Source organism: Ambystoma mexicanum, chromosome 1p (genome assembly GCF_040938575.1).
Source record: "Ambystoma mexicanum isolate Mex_15411 chromosome 1p, UKY_AmexF1_1, whole genome shotgun sequence".
Taxonomy (NCBI): Eukaryota; Metazoa; Chordata; class Amphibia; order Caudata; family Ambystomatidae; genus Ambystoma; species Ambystoma mexicanum.
The window spans coordinates 301,091,398-301,114,890 of NC_090921.1; the positions used below are offsets into that span (position 1 = coordinate 301,091,398).

A 23,493-nucleotide genomic window follows, 5' to 3' on the forward strand; every position below is an offset into this window, starting at 1 on the left:
CCTGCTTTTGTGAACAGTCTTAAATCTATGTTTAGCAGACCGGAAATTACTGTTTCAGCTCAGGAACAGTTGTTAGACCTTAAACAAGGGTCTTTGGATTTACTTGCTTACATTACTAAGTTTAAACAATTGGCGGCTGGCACAACTTGGGCACATTATGCTCTTATCACATTATTCAGACATGGCTTAAATGAGGAATTAAAAGATGAAGTCTCACGCATTCCTCGTTCCCCTAATTTTGCAGAACTAATTACTCAAGTCATGCAGATGGATTATAGAATTCAAGAAAGGCACCGTGAACGGAGGAAACCCAGGGATTCACATAGTCTACCGGATTATTCCATCCTGACTCCCAAAACCCAGGTTCCCAATGAGCCTATGCAGATCGGTTCTACCCAGGGTCCTTTGTCTCCTGAAGAACGCAACTGACGTCAAACACGGGGGTTGTGCATGTATTGTGGAGCTAAGGATCATGCAGTTACAAACTGTCCCATCGTTCCTATTAGAAGACAGGGAAACGCCCACACCCTACCATCAGGGGAACCACGGATAGGGAATAAATGAGTTGTTCCCCGATGACATACACATCATCTCTAATCTTGGAAGTTTCCGAATCTCCTATGGTGGTTCTCAAAATGTCCTTGTTTCTGGATGCACTCGACTCCATTGAGGTCCCAGCCTTGATCCACAGTGGAGCTGCCGGAAATGTTCTTGACGACCACTGGGCTCTCAGCCACAAGATACCCCGCTCTACCAAGTCAGTGTCCATACCTGTCAAATCCGTGGACGGCAGTCTGCTGGTTTCTGGTCCAATCAGTGAACAGACAAGACCTTTATGCATGTCCATTGCTTCTCATACTGAAAGTATCACATTGGACATAATTCGTACAGCTCATTACCCGGTAATTATAGGATTACCCTGGCTTCGCGCCCATAACCCCTTTATCAATTGGACAGCAGGAACCTTTTTCTTGGGTTCTGAGTACTGCCTTTCCCATTCTCTCTAATGGAGCTATCGGATTTTGCCATTTTTCCACTCATACGGTCTTAGAACCAAAACCAACTATATTGAATCATGTTCAAGAGATTCCTGAAACCTATAAGGCTTTCCAGCGAGTCTTCTCAACCCCTGAATATGCTGAACTACCCCCACACCGTCGGGATGATTGTTCCATCAAATTGATTCCGGACGAACCTATTCCTTTTGGGAGAATGTATATACTCTCCTCCAGAGAAAAAGAGCTTCTTAAAGAATATCTTCGAAAGAATTTACATAACGGTCTAATTGCATAATCTACCTCACCTGCGGGTGCATCCATGTTTTTTGTTTCCAAGAAGGATACAACAGAACTTAGACCATGCATTGATTACCGCGGTCTGAACAAAACCACGATACCGGGCCGATACCCCATGCCATTGATTCCGGATATTCTTGAGGCCGTCATAGGAGCCAGGATATTCACGAAACTGGATCTACGAGGAGCATATCATCTGTTAGGGAGAATTCTCTGTAAGGCTAATTTCCCAAACCTACTGAGTCCCCCAGCAGCTTTGCTGGATTTTTGGGGTTTATTTTTTTCTCTCCTGCTAAGAGTGAGATTCTTTTGCTCCCACTCTTTGACATGATTTGAGGTGTTCCTTTCACTTTCCATGTGTTTTATGGGCTATGGGGTCTTTTACTCCATAGGGTCTCATGTGTTTTTTTGATGTGGGTTACACAGCACCCTCCGTGCCGTAACCCAGGGGTGTCGTAGCGACCCCCCAACATAGACTCCATACCCTGGGACTGACTACTGTCTCCCAGGGCATGTAAAGTCACCATTGGCTTTACTAGTCCCAAATTATGAACAGAAACCAGTACAAACCATCATATTGTGGACGTACTGGTCGGGGCAATTCGATTGCCCCGGGGTCTCGAGGGAGCACGTCTCCATCCCCCCTGATCGAGTTTTGGCTGGTGGCAGTGGATACTACTTTTTATATTTGACCGCGAATATATCTCAATAGGATTTTCCCATTGTTCGAGGCTACCAACCTTAATTATTTAATTCTTATATCCTCGAACATACCGCCGGTTTATTTATTTAATATTAATTCACTGGTTGGTATTTTTTGCCAGAACTCGATTCTAAAATGGAGTTTGTGTTCTCTTCTGTGACTTCAACCCAAGTCGAGCCCTTTGTTCCACTTTTTGGTGGGCTTCTCCACAGAAGCCTCCAAAAGTGGTGCCACTCTGTCTGGGTACCACAGGGGGCGTGGGAGGGGGTTTAGGCCCTCTGGACTGAGTTACCTTGGTAACTCAAGTCGCACTCTTCTGTGATTGGCCCAAGTGGTGAGCCGGCCGGCTCACCACTTAGCATGTTTGATTGGCAGCTAGGCTGAGTTAATGGGGGTGTGCTGCATAAAAGCAGGGCTTTGGGGACTGGAACTTCAGAAGTCGCCACAGGACCTAAGAATCCGAGGAGGGAGAAGCTGAGCCGACCTGCAACGACGACACCACCGGTGGAGCCCTGCTGAACCGTCTCACCACTTTTCCCGACGACAGAGGAGATCTCCAGTCCGGAGAGTCTTCTTCCTTTGACTGGTGGGGATAACCAGTGTCGCCTTCTTTTCACCTTCCTGGAGCATCTCGTGGCCGCCTTGCCCGTGCCAAGCACCTCAGCAACCGGAATACCACGGTTTACCACTACCGCGAAGAGAAGAGTAGTGCCTTTTAACCGGAGAACTCCGCGGCTGGTTTCTTCCCTGGCAGTGCAACGACCTTCATCTTTCCTCCACTGCGAGACCTCTTCTTCCTCTGGACGAAACACCGACTTGCACCTGCTGCCATGAACAACTGCCCCCGCTGGAGCTTCCTTCACACTTAAGGTACTGTGTCCCTCCTGGCTTCCCTTGCGACAGATTGTTCGGGGTGACAGTAAAGCCTCGACTCTCTAACCTGGGCTGCCCCGGGACAACCTAGCTAACTTTTCCGGACTTTAATTTCATCCTTTTTGTGCGAACTATCTACAAAGACTCTTTGGGCATAACCCCACTGTGTGAACCTGGACCCCTTCTGCTTGCTCTCTCCAAGAGTGGGCCTTGCAATTGACTTCCTTGCTCTCCAGTAGAACTCTGCCTATCCTGCCTTACTGTGGTTCTTTGAGCAAGTATTGAAACTTGTGTGCTTCTTTAACTCTGCCTTTTTCCCTCCCTTTCTTTACAACTTATTAGAGTGTCATCTTATGTTAAGCGCTCACCTCTGTCTGAAGATAAGTGGTGTTTCTCACTAAGACTTGTCTAATAAGTGAATAGGGTTGTATATATATATGATAGTGACTGTGTGCTGAAATTACTTACCTCTTTTTTGCTAGTGTGATTTACACGTGTGTTTTTAAATAAACAATTATATACTTTTACACCAAAGCTCTGGTCAGTGTTTGTTTGTACTACTGTGTCTCTGTACCTATTGTGTATACTCTGCATACTGCCTAACTCTTCTTGAGGGAAGTCTGACTGCTCAGCCACAGCTACCAAGTGAATCTGTGTGGTACAGACTGCTACCAAGTGGGGTTACTGCCAAACACCTGTGGTCTTAAATCTTTTGCAGTGGTCCCTAAGGGAACTGCACGGGTTTCTGCCTAACATCATCTCATCCGAATCAGGGCGGGGGATGAATGGAAGACCGCTTTTCGTACTCCCTTCGGGCATTACGAGTACCGGGTGATGCCCTTCGGGCTATCAAATTCACCAGCGTTTCATGGACCACTTATTTTCTGACATTCTACTACATACGGTCATCGTTTATCTTGATGACATTCTTATCTTTTCCGCTTCATTGACTGAACATATTCAACACGTTAGGAAGGTATTACAGCGGTTGTTAGATAACAACTTATTTTGCAAACTGGACAAATGTGAATTTTATCAAGAGAAGGTTGCCTATCTAGGTTACATCCTATCGGCTGAAGGTGTTTCAATGGATCCGCGTACGATCTCAGCCATCTTGAAGTGGCAAGCTCCATCCTGCATCAAGGATCTTCAGCGATTTTTGGGGTTCGTCAATTTTTATAGACGTTTTATCCCTAACTTCTCTGAGATTGTTCTACCCCTTACTGCTCTCTTAAAAAAGGGAACTGTTTTTCACTGGTCCGATTCTACTCAGAAGGCCTTTGAAGTTCTAAAAGGAACCCTTAATTACCGGTCCTATTTTGCTTCCTCCCGATCAATCAAAGAGGTTTATCGTTGAGTCCGAGGCTTCTCATCATGCATTAGGTGCGGTCCTTCTTCAAGAAAACGAACAAGGAGTGGAATGCCCTGTGGCTTACCTATCCAAAACACTGTCTTCCTCCGAACTGAATACACAGTCCTTGAAAAGGAATTATTGGCCATCAAACGGGCATTTGAGGAGTGGCGACATCTTCTACTAGGAGCTAATCACACCATTGAGGTCCGGACTGACCACCACAATCTTCGAGCTCTACAGTACTCTCAGACCCGAAATAGCAGGCAAGCCCATTGGGCGCATCTTTTTTCACCATATGAAGTCGAATTTACCTTTATTCCAGGTAAAGCCAATCTCAAAGCTGACGCTTTGTCTCGAAAAGACTCTGCACATTTGACTCCTTTCCGACCCAAACCTCTTTTTCCCAGAGCACGGTTCATACACCTGGTTACTACCTTTCTACAGTCTGTTTCCGAGGCTACGTTGCAACTACAAAGGAATGATCCAAATTTATTAACATCTCTGGATCTTACTCTCATAAAAGACTGAGCTTACTGAAATAGAAGGCTATTTATACCTACGGCTGATCTTCAGAAGTCTATACTGCTTCTGTGCCACGATTCACGGCTGGCGGGTCACAGGGGGATTGATAATACCACTGAACTGATCCGGCGAAATTTTTGGTGGCCCGATCCAGCTAAGGATGTCCGGGATTATGTCTCATCCTGTTCGGTGTGTTTACAGTCTAAGACCTCTCGCTGTCCTCCTTTGGGTCTTCTTACAAAGATGCTGGTTCCTACCCAGCCGTGGCAGATGATATCCACCGACTTTATTGTGGACTTACCTCTATCCGAACGTTGTACTGCTATTATGGTTGTAGTGGACTACTTCACTAAATTGGCCCACTTTCTGCCCTTACTGAAATTGCCTACCGCCGCGCAGATGGCGAGGATCTTCATCGCTCGTGTTTTCACCTTGCATGGCCTGCCCGAAACCATCGTCTCAGATCGAGGGCCACAATATACATCCAGATACTGGCGTCAGGTTTGCAAACTTCTCAACAAATCCCGTGCCTTAAACTCGGGTTTTCATTCACAGACTAATGGACAGACCGACCGATTGAACCAGACACTTGATATTTACGGTGTTACATTTCGGCATCTCAGGACAATTGGGCTGATCTATTTCCGATGGCAGAATTTGCCTACAATAATGCTCAACATGCTTATCTGGGTTCCAGCCCTTTCCTTTGTACCTATGTATTCCATCCTAACTGCTTTCCTGAGGGTCTTTCGTCCAACTCCTCTTTTCCGGATGTGGACAGTCTTCTCTTAGACATTCGGAACGGACATCGTGTTGCACGGTCCTCCCTTTTGGAAGCTAAGGAACGTGCTAAGCAGTTGGCTGATAGACACAGGACTCCTGTCCCGGATTACGTTCCGGGTGACAGTGTGGTTGGCATCACGTTTTCTGCCCCGTCATCTGGTACCCTCAAAACTGTCTCCATGATTTTTTGGTCCCTTTTCTGTCCTCCAATGCCAGGGAACTGCTGCCTATCGCCTCCGTCTACTGCCATCCTGGTCCAGAATCCACCCAGTTTTCCATGTCTCCCAGCTGAAGAAGGCAGTGCCGGACCGGTTCGCTCCTCATGGAGGTGCTCGGCCTCCCGCTATATCTACTGTGACGGGTCAAAAATTCGAGGTTTCCGGTATTTGCGATTCCCGATACTATCATGGCCGTCTTCAATACTTGGTGGATTGACAGGTTTTTCACTGGCCGAGCGCTCATGGGAGCCTGCCTCTGCAATACATGATCCACGTCTGATCAGACGTTTTCACCGGTGTCACCCTGGCAAACCTGCTACCTCCACCTTTCGGAGATGGCATACTGTTACATCGCTTAGGAATCGCTGGTCTTTATGGCATTGTTGGTCTCGTGCCCACATTTCTTCTATTTTTACTCCCAACATGGCGGTTGGTAATGGTAACTGCATTTCAGCCTTGCAGTATTGTCCGCGTACCGTAGCTCCGGCCCCACGTCGGGAAGCTGTTTATCTACTTCTCCAAACAACGCGCCGGTGTGTTGCTACTGCTGTCAGCCAACGCTTCGTGAGTTTGCACCCAGGAGATTCTTCTACTTAACTTTCTTATAGACTCTGCATGCCCTAACGATTATTCTGTTTCTACTTAGGACACCAATCCAACTCATACCGGCACACACAACATTCCCAGAGTCACAGTAGACTTCTCGCGCAGTCTTGTACGTGCCGTCTTTCAAGCCCCACCCGCCTTCTCCTACCACGAGGGAAGTGTTCCCAATAGGGTACATTTTCGTACAGAACCTCAGACATTTCGGGCTCTAGGGAGGGTGTTTTTCTCTAACACAATCTTTATTTCCACTAAAATCTAATCGACTTTGTTCTTCGATAGCCATTTCTGGTATCTGAAATGTGTTCCGAACCCAACACGCCACCCTCATCATTCGTGCACATTCAACAACAAACACAGGTATCCGTAGAATTATTCCCAGAAGTATTTCCAATACTTAACTCCTTCTTGTATAGAACATTCTCGTTTCCTTACTACAGCACAACTATCACGAAATCAAGAGGCAGTGCACAAGGAGCTAGGATTCCAATTTCCTGTAACAAGTTTTGATGGTATTACTGTTAACGAGTTACTTCCATAGATAAATTCTGTCTGCCACTCCTTCTGATAGAAAACTATAACTATTTCTCTTTATAATCTGAGTCAGATATCCGGGTCCCGAGAATGGATTGAAGACACACCTTCCTCTTCACGACGGATAGTTCATAGCATTTATAACAAATATAGTCTTAAACACACCAGCATCACTTCCCAATAAGATTGTGAACAAGTTAGGCAGGGCAGTACTTTAGCATGTATAATACTGAGGTGAAAACTGAGCAAAATGGCACTTCACAAGTTTAAAAAGAGGGAAGGAAAAGGTGGTTATAAGAGTTAGGTGCACCAACACATTTCTAGGTGAGAAGCAATGTAGAGAAGGCAATGGTAACAGATTTAGCCAGAGTCAATAAGCCTGTGCCAGAGTCAGTGGTACAGGGCAAAGTGCCCAGGAGCAAAATGTTCTAGTAGCTGCAGTCAAGTCTTTGTTAAATGATTCGAAAAGGCGGTTGCAGAAGGTGAAAGACAATGTTAGATGATAGGGGCGGCCAACCCAGTAGGTAAGTAAAGGATTTAAAACACCTTTAGCAGTACCCAACGAAAAGAGAGGCCTGGCGGAACAATGTACCTTAAAAGTGGAAGAGGCTCCTGCGGTAGTTCCTGGCAGTTCCTGCAGTTCGGGAGATCCAGCAGAGGAAGAGAGGCTCTCGTCGTGGAGGAAGATTCGAATTACTGCACTGCCCAGGGATGAAATCGGCCACGGTGCTGCCAAACAAATAAAAGGTACGCTTCTTTAAATCGCAGTCCGGGTGGACGGGTGCCTGGCTATCCGGTCTCCTAGTGCTTGGCACTGGGGATTGGACCGAGCCAGGTCCTGGAAGGCAATTGGCGAACTGGTTGGCCCCACCAGCTCAAGGGAAGAAGACTCTTGCAGATGAAGATCTTCTCGAGTCGTTGGAGAAAAGTGGTGAGGATCTACAGCAGGGCTTCACCGGTGGTTCAGTCGTTGCAGATGTCTTTGTCTTCTCTCCTCTTCGGCTTCTTAGTTCCAGTGGGGACGTCTTATCCTCCAGTCCTCAGGACTCTGCTTTTATGCAGCAAGACCCCCATTCATACAGCCTAGCTGTCACTCACACAGTGGGGTGGCTCTCCTGGCGGGAGAACCCCCCCAGCCTATCAGGGCAGAGTGCGACTTGGGTTGCGTAGGCAGCCCTGCCCAGGGTGCCTATTCCCCCTCCCACACATCCTGTCTACCCCAGACTCAGTGGCGCCTAGAGGAGGGCTTCTGTTCAGAAGCCCGCCAAAAGGACAAACAAAGGATCCCCGACCTGAGTTAGGACTATAGAGAAAGACACAAGAAAGAATTTTAATCAAAGTTCTGACAATGAGTAAAGTTAATATTAAAATAAACCGGTAGTATGTTAGAGGCTGTCAGTAAAAGTGGTAGCCTCGAACAATGGGAAAATCCCATAGGGAAATATTTGCGGTCCAAGATTTACGGTAGTAACCACTGCCACCAGCCAGAAACCTTGGAGAGCGGGACTGTATGGTACCCCCTCGAAAATGAACACTAGGGAAAAACTATTAACCCTTCCCAGTACCTCCATAGTAAGATTGGTTGTACGGGTTTTGTTCATAAGATTTGACTAGTAAAGTCAATGGGGACTTTACATGCCCTGGGAGACAGTAGTCAGTCCCAGGGTATGGAGTCGATGTTTGGGGGTCGCTACGACACCCCTGTGGTACGGCACGGAGGGTGCTGTGTACCACACATGTAAAAAGATGATTCCTATTAGGGTGAGAAAAAACCCCATAGACCATAAGCACACAAGATAGCCTAAAACACACACTAGCAATCTGTCTAAGAGTGGAAAAATAAAGGGTCTGACTCTTAGCAGGAGAAAAAAATAAACCCTTCAATCCAGCAAAGCTGCTGGGGGACTCTATAGGTAAGGGAAATTAGCCATAGAAAAGAATTCTCCCTAACAGCTGGCAATGCCTTAGCCATTCCCTCAAGTTACGACAGAGCTTTGGTACATTCTGGGCCCCATACTCGACTTCCTCCTTAATGACAAGATGGCAGAGGCTTTGGCCCTCTTCTGCGAAGGAGAGGTGATCTCCGACAATGCTATCACTGTCGCTCTTGATATTGCGGGCTCTGGTTTCCAGCAAATGATGATCAGTTGGGCTTTACGTCGACAAGGCCGGCTTAAAGCCACTAGCTTCCGCCCGGTGATGCAAGCTACGGTGTGGACATGCCATTTGACAGGGGCAACCTTTTCTGCAAGGCAGTGGACGAGAGTCCCCTAGTGATCAAGAGGAACATGGAGGCCGCCCGTTCTTTGTGCTCCCTTGAAATCAGGAAGCAGTCCTTTCACTCGTCTAAAGGTGGGGTCTCGTCTAAGGTTCCCAGTCAGGCCTACCGTCAACCCTCTAGATCCTCCATGCAGGAAGCGCATAGAGGAAGTTTGCAAACCTACAGGCCAGGAGTGCCAGCAGCCAAAGAAGCCTGTCCCAGGCCTGTGCCCGCACACCGTTGGGAGGCCGGCTATTTCAATTTGTCCGCCAGTTGCTCAACATCTCCACGGACAAATGGGTGCTCAGTATTATCCAACATGGTCACACCTTGGAGTTTCAAAGCAAATGCCCTTGCATCCCTCCCATCTCAAGGCAGGAGCAGCATGAGGCCCAATTCCTCAAGGAAGTCAAGTCCATGTTGCGGAAAGGGGCAATATAACTTGTCCCTCTCTGACTCTGGTGCTCCGGAGTACACTCCAGATACTTTCTGGTTCTTAAGAAGTCCAGAGGGTGGAGAACCATCCGAGATTTAAGACGTCTCAAAAAGTTCCTAAAATCCCAGAAGTTCAGGATGATTACGTTGCAGCACGTGCTGTAGCAGCTGGAAAGAGGAGATTTCCTGGTGTTGCTGGAATTAGAAGTCACATTCCAATCCATCCAAAACACAAAGGTCCTCCGGTTCATTGTTCAAGGACGACACTACCAATTCAAGGCGCTGCCCTTCGGCCTGAAATCGGTTCCAAGGGTCTTCACCAACTGCTTGGCTCCGATGGAAACTTTTCTTCGCCGCAAGGGGATCCAAGTCTATTCATACCTGGATGACTGGTTATTCCGATTCTTCTCACTACCTGGCAGTATGGCATACAGCAGAAACTATCCAGACCCTAACCTCTCTGGGATTCTCCATAAATCAATCTAAATACTGCATAGTACCGTCTGAGAACGCACTTTTTCTGGGTTCTTAGCTCAGCACAGTCAGGTGTCTGGCAACACCATCAGAAGATGGAATATACACCATACTGTGGAAGGTTCAGCAGCTGTCGTCGGCCAGGACTGCGACAGTCCGGTCGATCATGTCCTTATTGGTGATGATGTCTTCTTGCATTCATCTGGTTCCTCATTGCAGGCTGCAGATGAGCCCACTTCAGAAACAGGTCACAGTCTCATGGACCAACAACTTCGCTGTCAATCGGGCATTCCAATAGACCCTGCTCTGATGGTCCTTTCGCCCTCATCTCTCCCAGGGTGCTCCTTTTCAGAACTGTGTGTATGAGGAGACAGTCACGACTGATGCCTCTCTGGAAAGTTGGGGCACCCACACGGGCCAATCCTACGCCAGAGGCCTCTGGCTCCCAGAGGGAAAGCAGTTGCACATCAATGTCCTTGAACTATGGGCAGTGTTTTCGGCCTCAGTTCCATGTTAAGGTGGTACGAGTCTTCACGGACAACACCATCACCACCATTTACATCGGGAAGCTTTGTGGGGCGCGCTTCCTCGTTCTCTCTCGAGGCGCACAGTTTTTGGGACTGGGCCATTTCTCAACAAATGTTTCTTGTTCCATTTCACCTAGCGGGTGTTCAAAACACCATTGCAGACTCTCTCAACAGGGAGCTGCGGTTCTTCCACCTTCAAGTCGACCTCTTTGCTACAGTGGCCAACACCAAGTGCCTAAAGTTTGCCAGCAGGTATCATCATCTGGGAGACGACTTCTCATTCCCTTGGAAGGACCTCTTCTGTACACATTCCCGCTGATTCCTCAGTTGCTACAAGTGTTCAGCACACTCAGACAATATCATTGCAAGATGATCCTCATTGCACCAGCGTTTGCCCAGGCAGATCTAGTACTCAGACCTTCTCCATCTGTCGGTGGTTCCAGCCATCAAACTGCCTCCTCTTCCAGATCTACTCTCCAGAAAGGGAGGGTCGATCCTTTTCCGCGACTCAGCGTCCGAGCCTGGCCTACTGGATCCTGCAGCCCTAGAATTCGGACACTACTCGCTGCCTTTGAAATGCAAGGACATTCTAGTCAGGGTTTCATCTACTCTTACCTGCTACAAGCACAAGTGGAAGCGCTTTACAGTGTGGCGCCAGTCACATAATATTTCTCTGTTGCGCATAACCGTGCCGTAGCTTCTTCCTTACTTCCTCTTGCTGGCCAAGTCTGGCCCATGCTTCTATCAAGGTGCACCTGACTAATTTCCCAGTACACCCGTGCTCTGGGAAAGCTCTCCCTGTGGTCGCATAGGCTTGTTGAGGAGTTCAAGGGCCTACTCCGATATTTCCGTCCGGTAAAGGCTCCTACCCCTTCGTGTTAACTGAATGTGGTGGTGTTAAAACTGATGCGGCCCCATTTGAACCTATACATCGGGCCTCCTTGAAGTTTCGATCTTGGAAGACCATCTTCCTGGTGACCATCACCTCTGCCAGGCAATTTGGGGAAATACAGGCTCTCTCGCAAGCCTCCATATTTGTTGTTCCACTCCGCTAAAGAGGCTCTACGAACTCATCCTTCCTTTATGCCAAAGGTCCCATCAGACTTTCACTTGAATGAGCCTGTGGTTCTGCCAGTTTTCTTTGCTTGCTGAAATATCTTTGCATTCACTGAACATTGCGCATGCTTGGAAGTTCTATGTTGCACGCACAAAGGACTTTCCAAAGACTTCTCAACTTTTCATCAATTTTGGACTAGCGAAACATGGGAAACCTTGTCCAAGGCTCCCATCTCCATGTAGCTCTCCGGCTGTATCATGCATTGTCATCAGCTGGCCAACAGGCCTTTTCCAGGTAGGCCAAGAGCCCCCTCCACCAGAGCCATTGCATCGACTACAGCGTTCCTCTCTGGTGTTCCCCTGCTTGATATCTGCAGGGCTGCTACACAATGGTATACATTATATATTTGCATGAGGCGAGTCTGTTCCAGGGTAAGTATTGCTTCTGTTGAGCCTTGGCTGGGTAAGGGTACTGCTGTGTAATCGTATTCATGAGCATGTGAATCCATGTAAGACTCCGTGCTGGAGATGGAACAAGTTACTTACCTGTAACTCTTCTTCTCCAGCATGGATGCACATGCAAACCCTCTCTCTTTCACCTCTCATCTCTTCTTTGATCCTACTGCCACTTTACATGCGTGACCAAATCTGAAGATGGTCCCCAGGGGTGGAGGAGCTAATGAGGACGGATGTCGTTGGTTGGGGCAGTATGACCCAAAGGGACAGCAATAGGCAATACAAGCGACATACAGTTTTTAGCTTAAAGCTAAACTGTTTTTTGTTACCGAAGATTCCCAGCCTGACAACAGGGACTATTCATGAGCATGTGAATCCATACCAGACCCATGCTGGAGAACAAGTGTTAAAGGTAAGTAACCTGTTCGTTAGGTTTCCCTCATTAACCAGCTTCACCACCAGCAAAGTGATTGTAAGATACCAGTCGGTATTAAGATACCAGTCTGTATTACCCATCCTTTCAGCTCTTCCCACAATAAGCGCTGGCTAACATTATCAATGGCTGCACTTTATTGTAAATATGCCACAAATAAAGGGGCTACATTTTGCCAACATGTTCAATATGAAAACATTGTGAACAGTGCTTAACCCCGCTGAGTTCATTTATACAATTCTTTTAACAGCAGAATTGGAGTCTGAGCGCAATACCTTTTTAAATACAGGCACCAGTATTGCTCTTTTTCATGAGAAGGATATTTTACTATATCCAATTATTTTTCTGAAGTAAATGTTTAATATGCTTGCCCAAGTTCCCGAATTAGCTTTCAGGACTACTTTGGGAGGTCTATTGAGACCAGAATCCCGCAAACATTTTAACTTGCAATTAAACATATGTAAATCCCCCTCATCATAATGATATCAGTTATGTAAAACAATCTAAAACAAACTTCTTTAATATTGGAATTCCTCTGCAACTTTTACATGCCAGGTACTCTCATCAACATTATTTATAGGCTTTTTTTATTAATAACCTAATTTCTGGTGATCACTGTGCAAAAATGTTTGTATCGTTTGTGGCTAAGGTGTTAATCATATTTTGCCACTGCACCCAATTTAAGGACATATTGTAGCACTTAAGCTAATTTCCATGCCTATTCTTAATTTTCTTTATCTCTGCCCCCAGATCCATCCGTAACTGTTGCTGTTTTCTATATGCCTATTTATATTTACAATCTTCATATGCGTCCATTTTTATTTTGGTACCAGCATTGTTGGTGATTAACCCCCATATCTTGCATTCAGGTTTCTTTGTTGTACCATTCATTATATATAACTTCAAAGCAGCGCGATATCTCCAGTCATTAAATGTCATACTTGGTAAAATCTTTAATTCCTATAAGAAAAATAGTCCCAAGTTGCCTTGAGTGCTCCTAAACTCCATGTGTTCTTACCTGGAGCGACACCATGGACACACCCGTTTAACCTACACATAAAGTTGAGCCATTTAGTACATTGTTTCTTGTTTCTCATATGGTCCCAAACCACTTCTGGGATTAATGAAGGAACCATCTTGCTCAAAATGTCAGTGTTTTAGCTCCCCGCAGTGCATTGCATTCTTACTGAGGCTCCCTCCAGGTGTTGCACACCAAATGTGACTGACAGGCACTGTTGTATCCTGCCCACGCCGGCGCCATGGCACACATTCAAGTGTTTGTACCACAAGGATCTGTCTGTTGCCACAAACAGGACAGACACACATTTTCATTGCACACAGGAGAGACATTACCGTCCATTTTACTCTCCTTTTTGCAGGTGGAAAGGAACACAGGAGACACCCTGCAAAATCTTACAGGACGGAACATCTCTGACTATCTGGTGAAGACCTACAGCAAGATCATCCGGAAGAGGTACTGACCTGACCAGGGTAAAGTAGAGGGAGAACATATAGGGGCCAGTGGCTACAGTAAGGGAGTAAACATTTGAAGGCAAAAGGGTGATGAACTTGGGAAATGAGTTCATACATGAGAGAAGAAAGGGATTATAGATGGGAGAAGGAAGGATGTCCAGGCACCAGGGAAAAGCAGCACAGCCGCATGAAAAGGTCCTGATTTGAGCATCAAAAAGAGATGAGAGGGTGCAGCTTGCATTTCAGCTATCCTTATGAAATCAAACAAAACCTGCTTGTCCCAGAACTGAAGCCCTAGTCATGTTGTCATGATGTTGGCTGCTGACCCAGTCTTTTCCGCCCCAGTGATGCTACGAAACTTGAATAGGTCTACAGAGAGGCCTACCTTCTGGACGTAGGTAGTTCTAGGTGCCCTTGTCTTGTCTTTGGTGAGCCTTTGGCTTAGTTCTAAGTGACACCTTCTTCTCGCCTGGAAAAGCAAAACTGAAGTCTCCCCTTGCTTTTACAGTTGTGAGCGCTATCATCCTTGTCACTTCATAACCTGTGGTGTTACTGTGCTAGGGTGGTTGAGGCAGTCTTGTTTTGTGAACTTTAGAAGATTGTGCTAAATAGGGCAAAGCCTTCCATCTGTTTACTCCCAGAACACTATCTCCCCTAGTTGGGATTGTGAGCCTTGGAGCACTATGAAAGCCCTGCCAGTTTTAGCCTTTCCCAAAACAAGGTTGTTGTGTTTTCTTAATATCGGGTCAGCCTTTCTTTAGCAGTGATGAATCACAAAGAGCTGGCATCCCAAACTTGGACGCACAGCTACTGGAAGAGATTTCAAAAACATAGACTTTAATAGACTGGACCCAGTTTCATGCATCACTGATGTATTACTGATGTTGGTGTAGTTTTGATCATTGCTGCTATATCATTTATAAATTAAAGGATTATATTATTATATTGATGGTGTATGCCCACAAAAGACAAATTGCAACTGGTCACCCTACACGCATTTCCTAAGGGTTAACAGAACTGTGTTACCCCTCCACCCATTGAAGGACAGTGGCACTTTGAGTCAGAGGAGCAAGGGGGCATAGAGGAAAGCAGTTCGAAAGTTAAGGCTTAAGGAAGGTTGAAAAGTAGCAAGGAATAAGGCCTTACAGTTTGGTTGTGGGTGGTAGGTGATCATATATTGAATCCAGTCGGACATCTAGGCATCAGGAAGCAAGCTGAAATGGCCTTGGTGAAGGGGGCAAAGATGCGTGGGAGGAGAAATTGAGTCCTCATAGAAGGGGAACATGAACATTTATGGGAAGAGTTAGAGTTCATACCTCCAAGGAGAGGAGCATACATAGTAGAAGGATAGGACTTCATGTTTTAGGGAAAGGTACAAGAAGCAGAATCCAGACCTGGGCAGAAGGGGAATCCAAGGCACGAAAGGGAAGAGGAAGGGCGCACTGGAATGGTGCCAACTACTGGAATAATGTATACTCCCAGCCACATACAACCTTTTTGAGCAGTATGTTCACTGAATTAGGCACTGTACCAGCACCGTATTCTAAGCAGGTTAGTGTAAATAATTAAAAAAAAACAAGTTACACACAAGGACTCATAGCATAATTCTGGTGGGTTGTGGGGTCCATAGTCCTATGTAATATGGAATATACCGAGGTATAGCTATTGTAGGCAATCTACCAGTTTGTATGCACTCATTTGGTTGGGGAAGGATCTAGAAAGCATGTTATCCATATACTTGGGTTGTAAGGCAGAGTGTTGTGAACGTTCTTGGAATGAGTTATGCTAGCAGAAGGGCTGTCACTTGTGATGCCCTTTGTGGTTTGCATCTGTGTGCTCCATCAAGGGCCTGGACAGATATAGCTACTATCATATCAGTTGGTGGGTGTTCTCATCCATGGACGACATTTAGTGGTTGCCAGGGGTCGCAACTGCGACCCCTGAGCTCTCCCTTGCTACCCCTAAAATAAATTCAAAAGAATATTAAATTGAGGCGTGTGGACTGTGGCCAGCAGCATGTGGCTCTTTGTTTCTGGAGTGTCTGTTTTTCTGATAGCTATAGCGGTAAGATATCTCAGTTGGTTGAGCGCTCGCTGCTGCAATGTGTGGGTGTGTGTGTGTCAGTGTGTGTCAGTGTGTGTGTGTACAAGTCATATCTGCAGGTTGCAGTTTCGACTCCCGGCAAGGTCAATTTAGCCTATCATCCTGCTGAGGTTGATAAATGAGTACCAACACAGGTTGGGTGATGTAGTATGTATATTTGTTCTATATGAAGTGCTTAAGCGTAAGTGCTATATAATAACACATCATTATTGTTTGGCCTTGGACGTCTGCTTGAATTCACAGTAATTTGGTAATATGGGCCGATACGCACTGATATTAACGATACATATGGTGATCCATTCTTGTATGAAATGTATATCACAGTACTGTATAAACACTTGTGTACGAGCGCGATAGAAATAAAATATCAATCAATAACCATATTTTTGATAGTTTACTTAGAAACAATGCTATGTGATGCCACTTCCTGTTTTGTCAAGGAGTGAACGGTCATCTCCCATCACTTCCCGTGATGTCACTTTGGGGTGGGGTCAAATGATATCACTTCCTGTGATGTCACCAGAGGTCAAGGGTCTTGTGATGTCACTGCCGCTACCCCAGGCATTTTACTGAAATTACATCCCTGCACTCATCCCACTTGGTTACATGTAACATAATGACTCGGGTGGAGCAGATTACTTCCCAAATTATATATTTGCTGAAAACTGATGTCCACCCCTGTAAGGGGTCAAGAGTAAGACTCGGGCATGTTTGTTGGTTGCTATAGACTTTTATTTCCCGAAAATAATGAGAAGGATTGGGGAAAAAATCCTATCTATCCCTAATCCTAAAAGGGATTTCCCTGCCTCAACAAAACTAAGGGCCGTCTGTGTCAGGATGTTAAATAAAAGAGCGTCCTGTGTCCAAAAATCCTAATCTAACCCTTTCACTCTAAACTCAATATAATGTGTACAGGGAGGCTCTGGTAAACTGTATAACTTGCTTCAAAAGTTCTCAACATAAAAGGTTTACGGTGCAGAACATAAAAGAAATACAGGGAACCGCTAGAGTCCTTCTGGCAGTTCAAAGTGTCTCTTTCTCACGTTTTCATAGTATTGACAAGGACATGAGTCTTCTTTGAATTTCCTTCAAGCATGCGGTTTCTTTACAATGGTATACTTTGTAATTTTCTCTTCAATCGTTGAAAAGGGACATGAGCCTTCCCTTTAGTTTCCACAACTTCCAAGTTTATTTGCCTTCACACTCCTGGTTTGCTCCCTTGACAGGATATCACTTTACTTCTCCTCGTTCTCTTGGTTTGTTCCCTTGCCCAGGATATTGTTTCACTTCTCACTCCTGGTTTACTCTCCTTGCCAGGATATCAATTTGTTTCTCCCTCCTGGTTTACTTCTTTGCCAGGGTATTGCTTTACTTCTTATGCTCTTCCATGGTCTGAGTCTCACTTCTTATTGCTCATTTACTTCCTTACCAGGATATCACTTTGCTTTTCACTCCTGGTGTACTCTCGTGCCAGGATATTGCTTCACTTCTTATCTTCCCGTCCTGGGCACGAGTCTCAGACTCCCTGTTTGCCTGGTGCACTCTTTCTTTAGTCACTCTTTCTTTCACCCAAATCACAATAGCTTTGCACAGTTGGGTCACTGACCACTTTTCAATAGAGTTTGTATTTACTTTGTCACCCCTTTTCAAGGGTTGCATCTGTGACCCCTTCTCAACTCTGTCCATATGTATAACAGTTCCTCTTTTACAGTTTTGGGCTTCCGTCTCACTTTCAACAATGTTCGCATACACATAATTCCCTCCTTTGGAATACTGGGTCACCGACTCGTCTTTAACAATCTTCTGATTTACTTTACTATTTTCAATGGGTTTCTCTTGCATGCTCAGAGTGACACGGCATTCGCTATTAGGCGCCCCAGTAACCCATTCCGTCTCCCTGGGCTTACCGGGCCTCTTTGGCAGTCCTCGCGTCTCCTCTTTGGCTTCTCTTTCGGTTTGCTGGCCAGGTGTACATCCTGTCAGCTGGTTCGTCTTCGCTCTGGTTTCTCTCACTCAGGGCGGTTCCTACTGCTCCTGGTCACCAGATGGCAGGCTGCTTTCTATTCGGTTCCTCCTCACACCGTCTCTTTGGGCTCTGTGTTGCAACTAATCTCCTGGTTTCTGGCGTCTTTGTCGGCATTTGCACCGGTAGCCGACATCCTCAGACTCTGCCACACTCTCTCATTGCTACCAGCTGTGGTAGTTTTAAACTTCCCGGAATTGGCTAGGAATTTCCAATGCCTAGACTGGTGCGTTGATTTGCCGCTCTTGGTGATTTTTCTTACTCCAGTCCTTTTCCTCGTCTCAGTTCAGTCAGTAAAATGGGGATATGAATTAATGTTACTATTGGCCATGACTGGATGTTCTAAATTAATATTTAAGTATGTCATACATAAATGGAAGGGTGAAGGTAAATAAGATTGTTGGCTAAGAAAATCTGTGGATTCTTTATCTACATCACAATATATGCATGTTGCAGAGTCACATGGATGTCATTATAAATTGTGGCTGTAGGACTATTTTGATCTAGTGTTTGTTTATCTCTCTGGAGTTTGTCTTCCCCTACGTGGTCCTACCGCAGGTAGCCAACGCCTGGGTCAGAGTCACGTAGCTTCTGCCTTTCCTTGGCCGGTAAGAGAAACTTGCCTCAAGCGAATTATTGATGATATTGCTAGATTTGTCACACCCCTAAAATGCCAGATTCAGATGACACATTCGACATAATAGAAGGAGAATAAGGCCCTCATTACAAGTTTGCCGGTCCAGATAAAAGTGCCGGTAACAAAGGTTACCTGCACCTTTTCCGGACCAGCAACCCACAAGTCTGCCGGTAAGGGCTGGAAATTCCCGGCAGGCCTGACCTGCCATTCTGGCCTCTACCGGCAGAGTTTACACTGAAGCGCAGGTGCTTCAAGGTTCACATTCCCATGGAGTCCTGCAGGACTCCATGGGAATAGGAACTTACCGTTCCTCCGCCGCCCGTAATATCCTGGTATTACCTGGATATCAGGCGGCGGAAACGGTAGGGCGAGCCTGCCGGTAACCCGCCCGTAGCACCGGCGGACTCTTAATGATGTCCAAAGTTTTTTTTACATTTTTTGACTTGGTGCAGGAATATTTTTGCTGACTTTGGGTCGAGACATGCCTTTGCACCAGTCTGAACCAATGTCTATCCTATATACAGAATACCACACAGAAATCCATACCCCATGGTGAAAGGACACAAAGGAGTGGAAGTTCAGAGTCCAGACCCCAGGGTGATGAGGACAAAGTCCATGAGGATATCAGAGCAGGTTCCATGAGGGTGTAGCAATTCCCAGAAATCTAGATGACTTTCGGTGGGTGAGGTGGGAGAAGCATCAACTGAGAGGGGGGAACATTTAAGTAAAATGGTCAATCTGAACGTGATTCTTGTCTGCCTTCTATTTTTTTCTAGTCTAAGAACAAAGAAATTGGTGAATGAGCAGAGGTAAGAAGCACAGACAATCATCTGTATGAAAACTAATGATCACAACCAGAAACTGCAATGGCTGACTGTTGTAGCAATGGAGGGTATTGTAGAACTGTATGCAACCTGTAATTTAAGAGCTGAGAATTCCTACATTTATTTTTATTTTGTTTTGAAGTTTTGTTTTGTACCAGGTTACTGTAAAACTGCTTTGAAGCACCACAGAGTGGTACCGAACATGGCAGAGTGCTGTTCAACCATATTCTGCAGATGTATGAACTACCTTGAGTTGTAAGGCTATGAAGTGCTGTGCACTGCAAAACATTTAGCTTTCATATCTCTATAATGGTAGTTTACATAGCCCTTCAGCAACTACTAGACATTTTTCCATTAGCACACAGCAATCATCAATTGCCCCTTAGCCAATCACTATACTTAGAATTGCATAAATAATCCTTTAAGACCTTGGGAATGGTGATTATCACTATTGATAATTGTCGCCGCCCCCCTCCCCATTTGCAAAAATACCCCACCTCTCTAACCTAGTCTAAACTTCGTAATTCTCTTTCAAATGGATTGTGCCCTCCCATGGATTCCTCATCTTTGATATACCGATATCTTGATTGCAGTCTCGTAAAACAAAGTTTCGACAGCAGACTACGCTGTGCAGCATTGAGTTGATGTAACTCAGCGGCTTACGTCCCTGTGTTCAGACAGGATGTCGATGATGGTATAAATATTATGCATGCGCCGTTGCCGGAGTTCCATTTGTCTGCATGCACAGCATGCTTTCAGAACGTTTTGATTCGCCTCACCGACTCTCCACGCAATTCTTTTGAATTCTTCTACAATGTCTATGCCTAGGACTGGCTTTAAGAGATGTGCGGACTGTGACTCAAAGATGTTGATCACAGATTTGCATAGAATGTCTTTGGTGCCTCGTCAAGGAGCATAAAGTCGAGTGCTGCTCCTGCCAGTCGTTGACTAGCATCGCCTTAAAAGAGAGAAGGTCGAAACTCACCCTAGGTCGGTCGGTTTCTTAGTCTCCGTCCTCCACTCCTTCCAATATGAACTCTTCCAAAGGCAGGAGTTCTACCGGAGACTAGTCTCCAGAAAGGCCCAAAAAAGGCTCCAAACATTCCATGTGGTTGAGATCTAGGAGCAATTCTCGTCATTTAGTCTTCACAAAAAAAGAAACAAAGCCTTTGTTCCTCATCTTCTGTTATGTTATGTTCTTAAAATGTATAAAGCGCACGTGTAACCAAAGGATTCATGGCGCTCACCTGACATAAAAAATCAGAAAAGCAAGAGGTTTCTAACTAAAAAAGAAACGTTTCGGAGCCTGGCAGAAGGACAAATGGTTAGAAGTAGCCCGCAAGGACAGGGGGAGAGAATTCCAAGCCCTTGCGGCCGTCACAGAAAAGGCATGACCACCCATGCGGGAGAGGCTCGCCCGGGGTATTTGAATCATCAGAGAAGATTGGGAGCGAAGAGCTCTACAAGGCACATACAGGGGGAACTTGCAGTTAGGAATAGCGGCAAGGCCAAACTTCAGCCTTTTATCCTTCCGAAGTCGATAAATGAGCACCCCACACAGTGGGGGTAATAAACAGCGCTCAGATGCCTGAGGTTTCGTAGCACTACATAAATGCTAAATTGTTATGGCAGAATGAAACCAAAATTATTAGGAGGTGGTCGACCAATATGGGCAGCAAACGCACAAGCCATTTCGAACCAGTCGCACTCCTACACTGGCAAGTGTTGCGGTACAAGAAGGTGGTCTGCAGCGATAATGAACGCAAAGTTTCAAACAAAACGCAACGGATGGCAGCTACAACACCCACAACAAGTAACAAACACGTGTAAATGCTTCCCCAAATATTTAGGAGAAGTAGAAACTCAAATTAGTACCAGCCAGACAACAGAGGCCAAATGAAGGGAGAACCCAAAAAGAGGGGCATCCATCTCCACACAGCCATCCGTACGGAGCTTGGCAAAATATTTCTGTGTACGCAAAATAAAGAAAAGAGCCCTGAAAACGGGGTTTGAAACACTGCACGGTGAGGTTGTTGTCACAGTGTAAGGAGAACCAGTACACGGGTGACCCAGTTTCACCAGCACTCCATAAGAAGTGCAACAAAAGTAAGCCGGGAGCACAGAGTTGGACGATGTCAATTCGGCGAAGTTACACAGAAACAGGCAAGATACCTGGCAGCTAGAAGACGGTAACGAGCTATGAGGAGAAGTAGAGACAGCGCCAAACATCAAAGTCAAGGTAAGCAAACAAGCACCCGGGCCCAGGGGGTGGGGTGTGTTGAAAGTAGAAGGCACACAAACGTGCGAAATGCTGTCGCCACTACAGCCGGCCGGGGGCTGAAAGCACCCACTCGGGCAGGCAAAAGCCGGGCTAGTCCCCCGTAATTTAAGGAGAGCTAAACAAACAGCAGGAAAGAATAGAGAGCATTAAGACTCCGAGTGAAGCACCGAACAAAATCGACTGCACACATAAAATCTGAGCGAGGGCAAATAGCCAGAAAAGGACACATTAGGGTACCAGTTTTTCGGGCGACCGGCACCAACAGGCCGGCGGGGGCAACAGAAGTCCCCCACAGAAATATAGGGGTAATACAAGCAGAAGAACAAGGAATAAAAGAGCAACGCAGAGCCAGTCGAGACCAAACCACAACTCACCTCTCAATTGTGATAATATGTAAACGCCCGTACATTGGGAGGTCCACTCATGAGCACAAGGTAAAGGGATAGTAGGGGGCAAGGAGCTAGTATATTAAATCAAGATGCTCGCCCCGGCAGCACATATATTAAAGATGGAACAATACAGAGAAGATCAGCATGGCCCTGCATGCAAACGAGTGAAGCATTCCAAGAAGTGGGAGTTTACCGTTTACTGCATGGGATGGGGATCGCAGTTTCAGACACCGGCAAGGAAAACACCGTTTTTATCCACCCAGAGAAAACAACGGAGCACAGTCTTTTTCACCCCACTGATTACTATAGGTAAGTATGGACAGCGCGAGGCGACAACATGGTACAGATAAGGTATCAGTGTTAAAAAGGTTTCCGTTTAAGAGCTTACCCATATGACAGATGTAAGAATCAGGCACAGCAGCTTAAGAAACCAATACACAAGCAAGCAAGTGTTGGACTTGAACACTCACCAACGGCCAACCAAAGGAGCAGCGGGAGTCAAAGGTTCCATTAACACAGACCTCGCCACAATCAGCACAAGAGCAGAAAGAATGGGGGAAAACAAAAGGGGTGAAGGAATACTATAGGGCTGAACATAACGATGGGGCATAATATAAGGACGCCTCCCAGACCCTTTTTTGTTCACCAACACATGCATATGGAACTTCAGGAAAACCCAATCAAAAGAGAAATTAGTAAGGAGACAACGCCACAGCAAGTCAGTTAAAAGCATATAGAATTATAGTAAAACAGAGCAGCAGAACCCACAAGACACCGGCAAATACCGGAGGAGGTATGTTTGAGAAATAATTAAGGCAACAACCGGCCAACGCTGGACGGCCGGGCCAAAAAGGGCTGCAAGTAGCACAGAACCTGAAAACGGGTTTTAAAAAATAAAAGGGGACTCACTAAGAAAGCAGTGGTGAACACCACTCAACGCAATATAGCAGTGTTAGGGAGAATTCTCAGAAATGTACTAATTCCCTTCACCTTAGAGACCCCCAGCAACTTTTGGTTTCTATCATATATCAACCTGAGTTCCAGGACTACATTTCCCAAAAACCTTTTTTTCAGCCTTTCTGAGCTAATTTCGATGCAATAGTCTTATGCTTTAATTGTGTTTAAGAACACATTTTAAGCTAATTCTGTTGTCAGTACTTGTGTGTTCCCTCTGACATATGACATAGGGCAGATTTCCATTGTTGGGGGTTCTGCAGTCTAATTTTATGGAGCACCT

General features: G+C 45.9%; 1 protein-coding gene and 1 non-coding gene across 6 annotated transcripts in view; both read left to right on the forward strand.

The window, feature by feature from the left end:
* The window catches only part of ABCA7 (ATP binding cassette subfamily A member 7), a 2,687,121-nt gene that overhangs the window by 2,151,286 nt on the left and 512,342 nt on the right, over positions 1–23,493 (forward strand). For 4 of the 5 annotated variants that reach the window (XR_011303245.1, XM_069647414.1, XM_069647423.1 and 1 more), the window contains 2 exons: positions 13,906–14,000; positions 19,539–19,571. Coding sequence is in view for 4 of the 5 variants with exons in the window: in XM_069647414.1 (XP_069503515.1) it covers positions 13,906–14,000; positions 19,539–19,571 (128 nt within the window). In the remaining variant the exon portion in view is untranslated. The remainder of the gene's footprint in view (positions 1–13,905; positions 14,001–19,538; positions 19,572–23,493) is intronic. The other variant, XM_069647430.1, reaches the window with a different exon arrangement.
* LOC138461701 (U6 spliceosomal RNA) lies at positions 22,346–22,455 on the forward strand. The gene has a single exon (XR_011264312.1). It is a non-coding gene; the product is annotated as a U6 spliceosomal RNA (small nuclear RNA).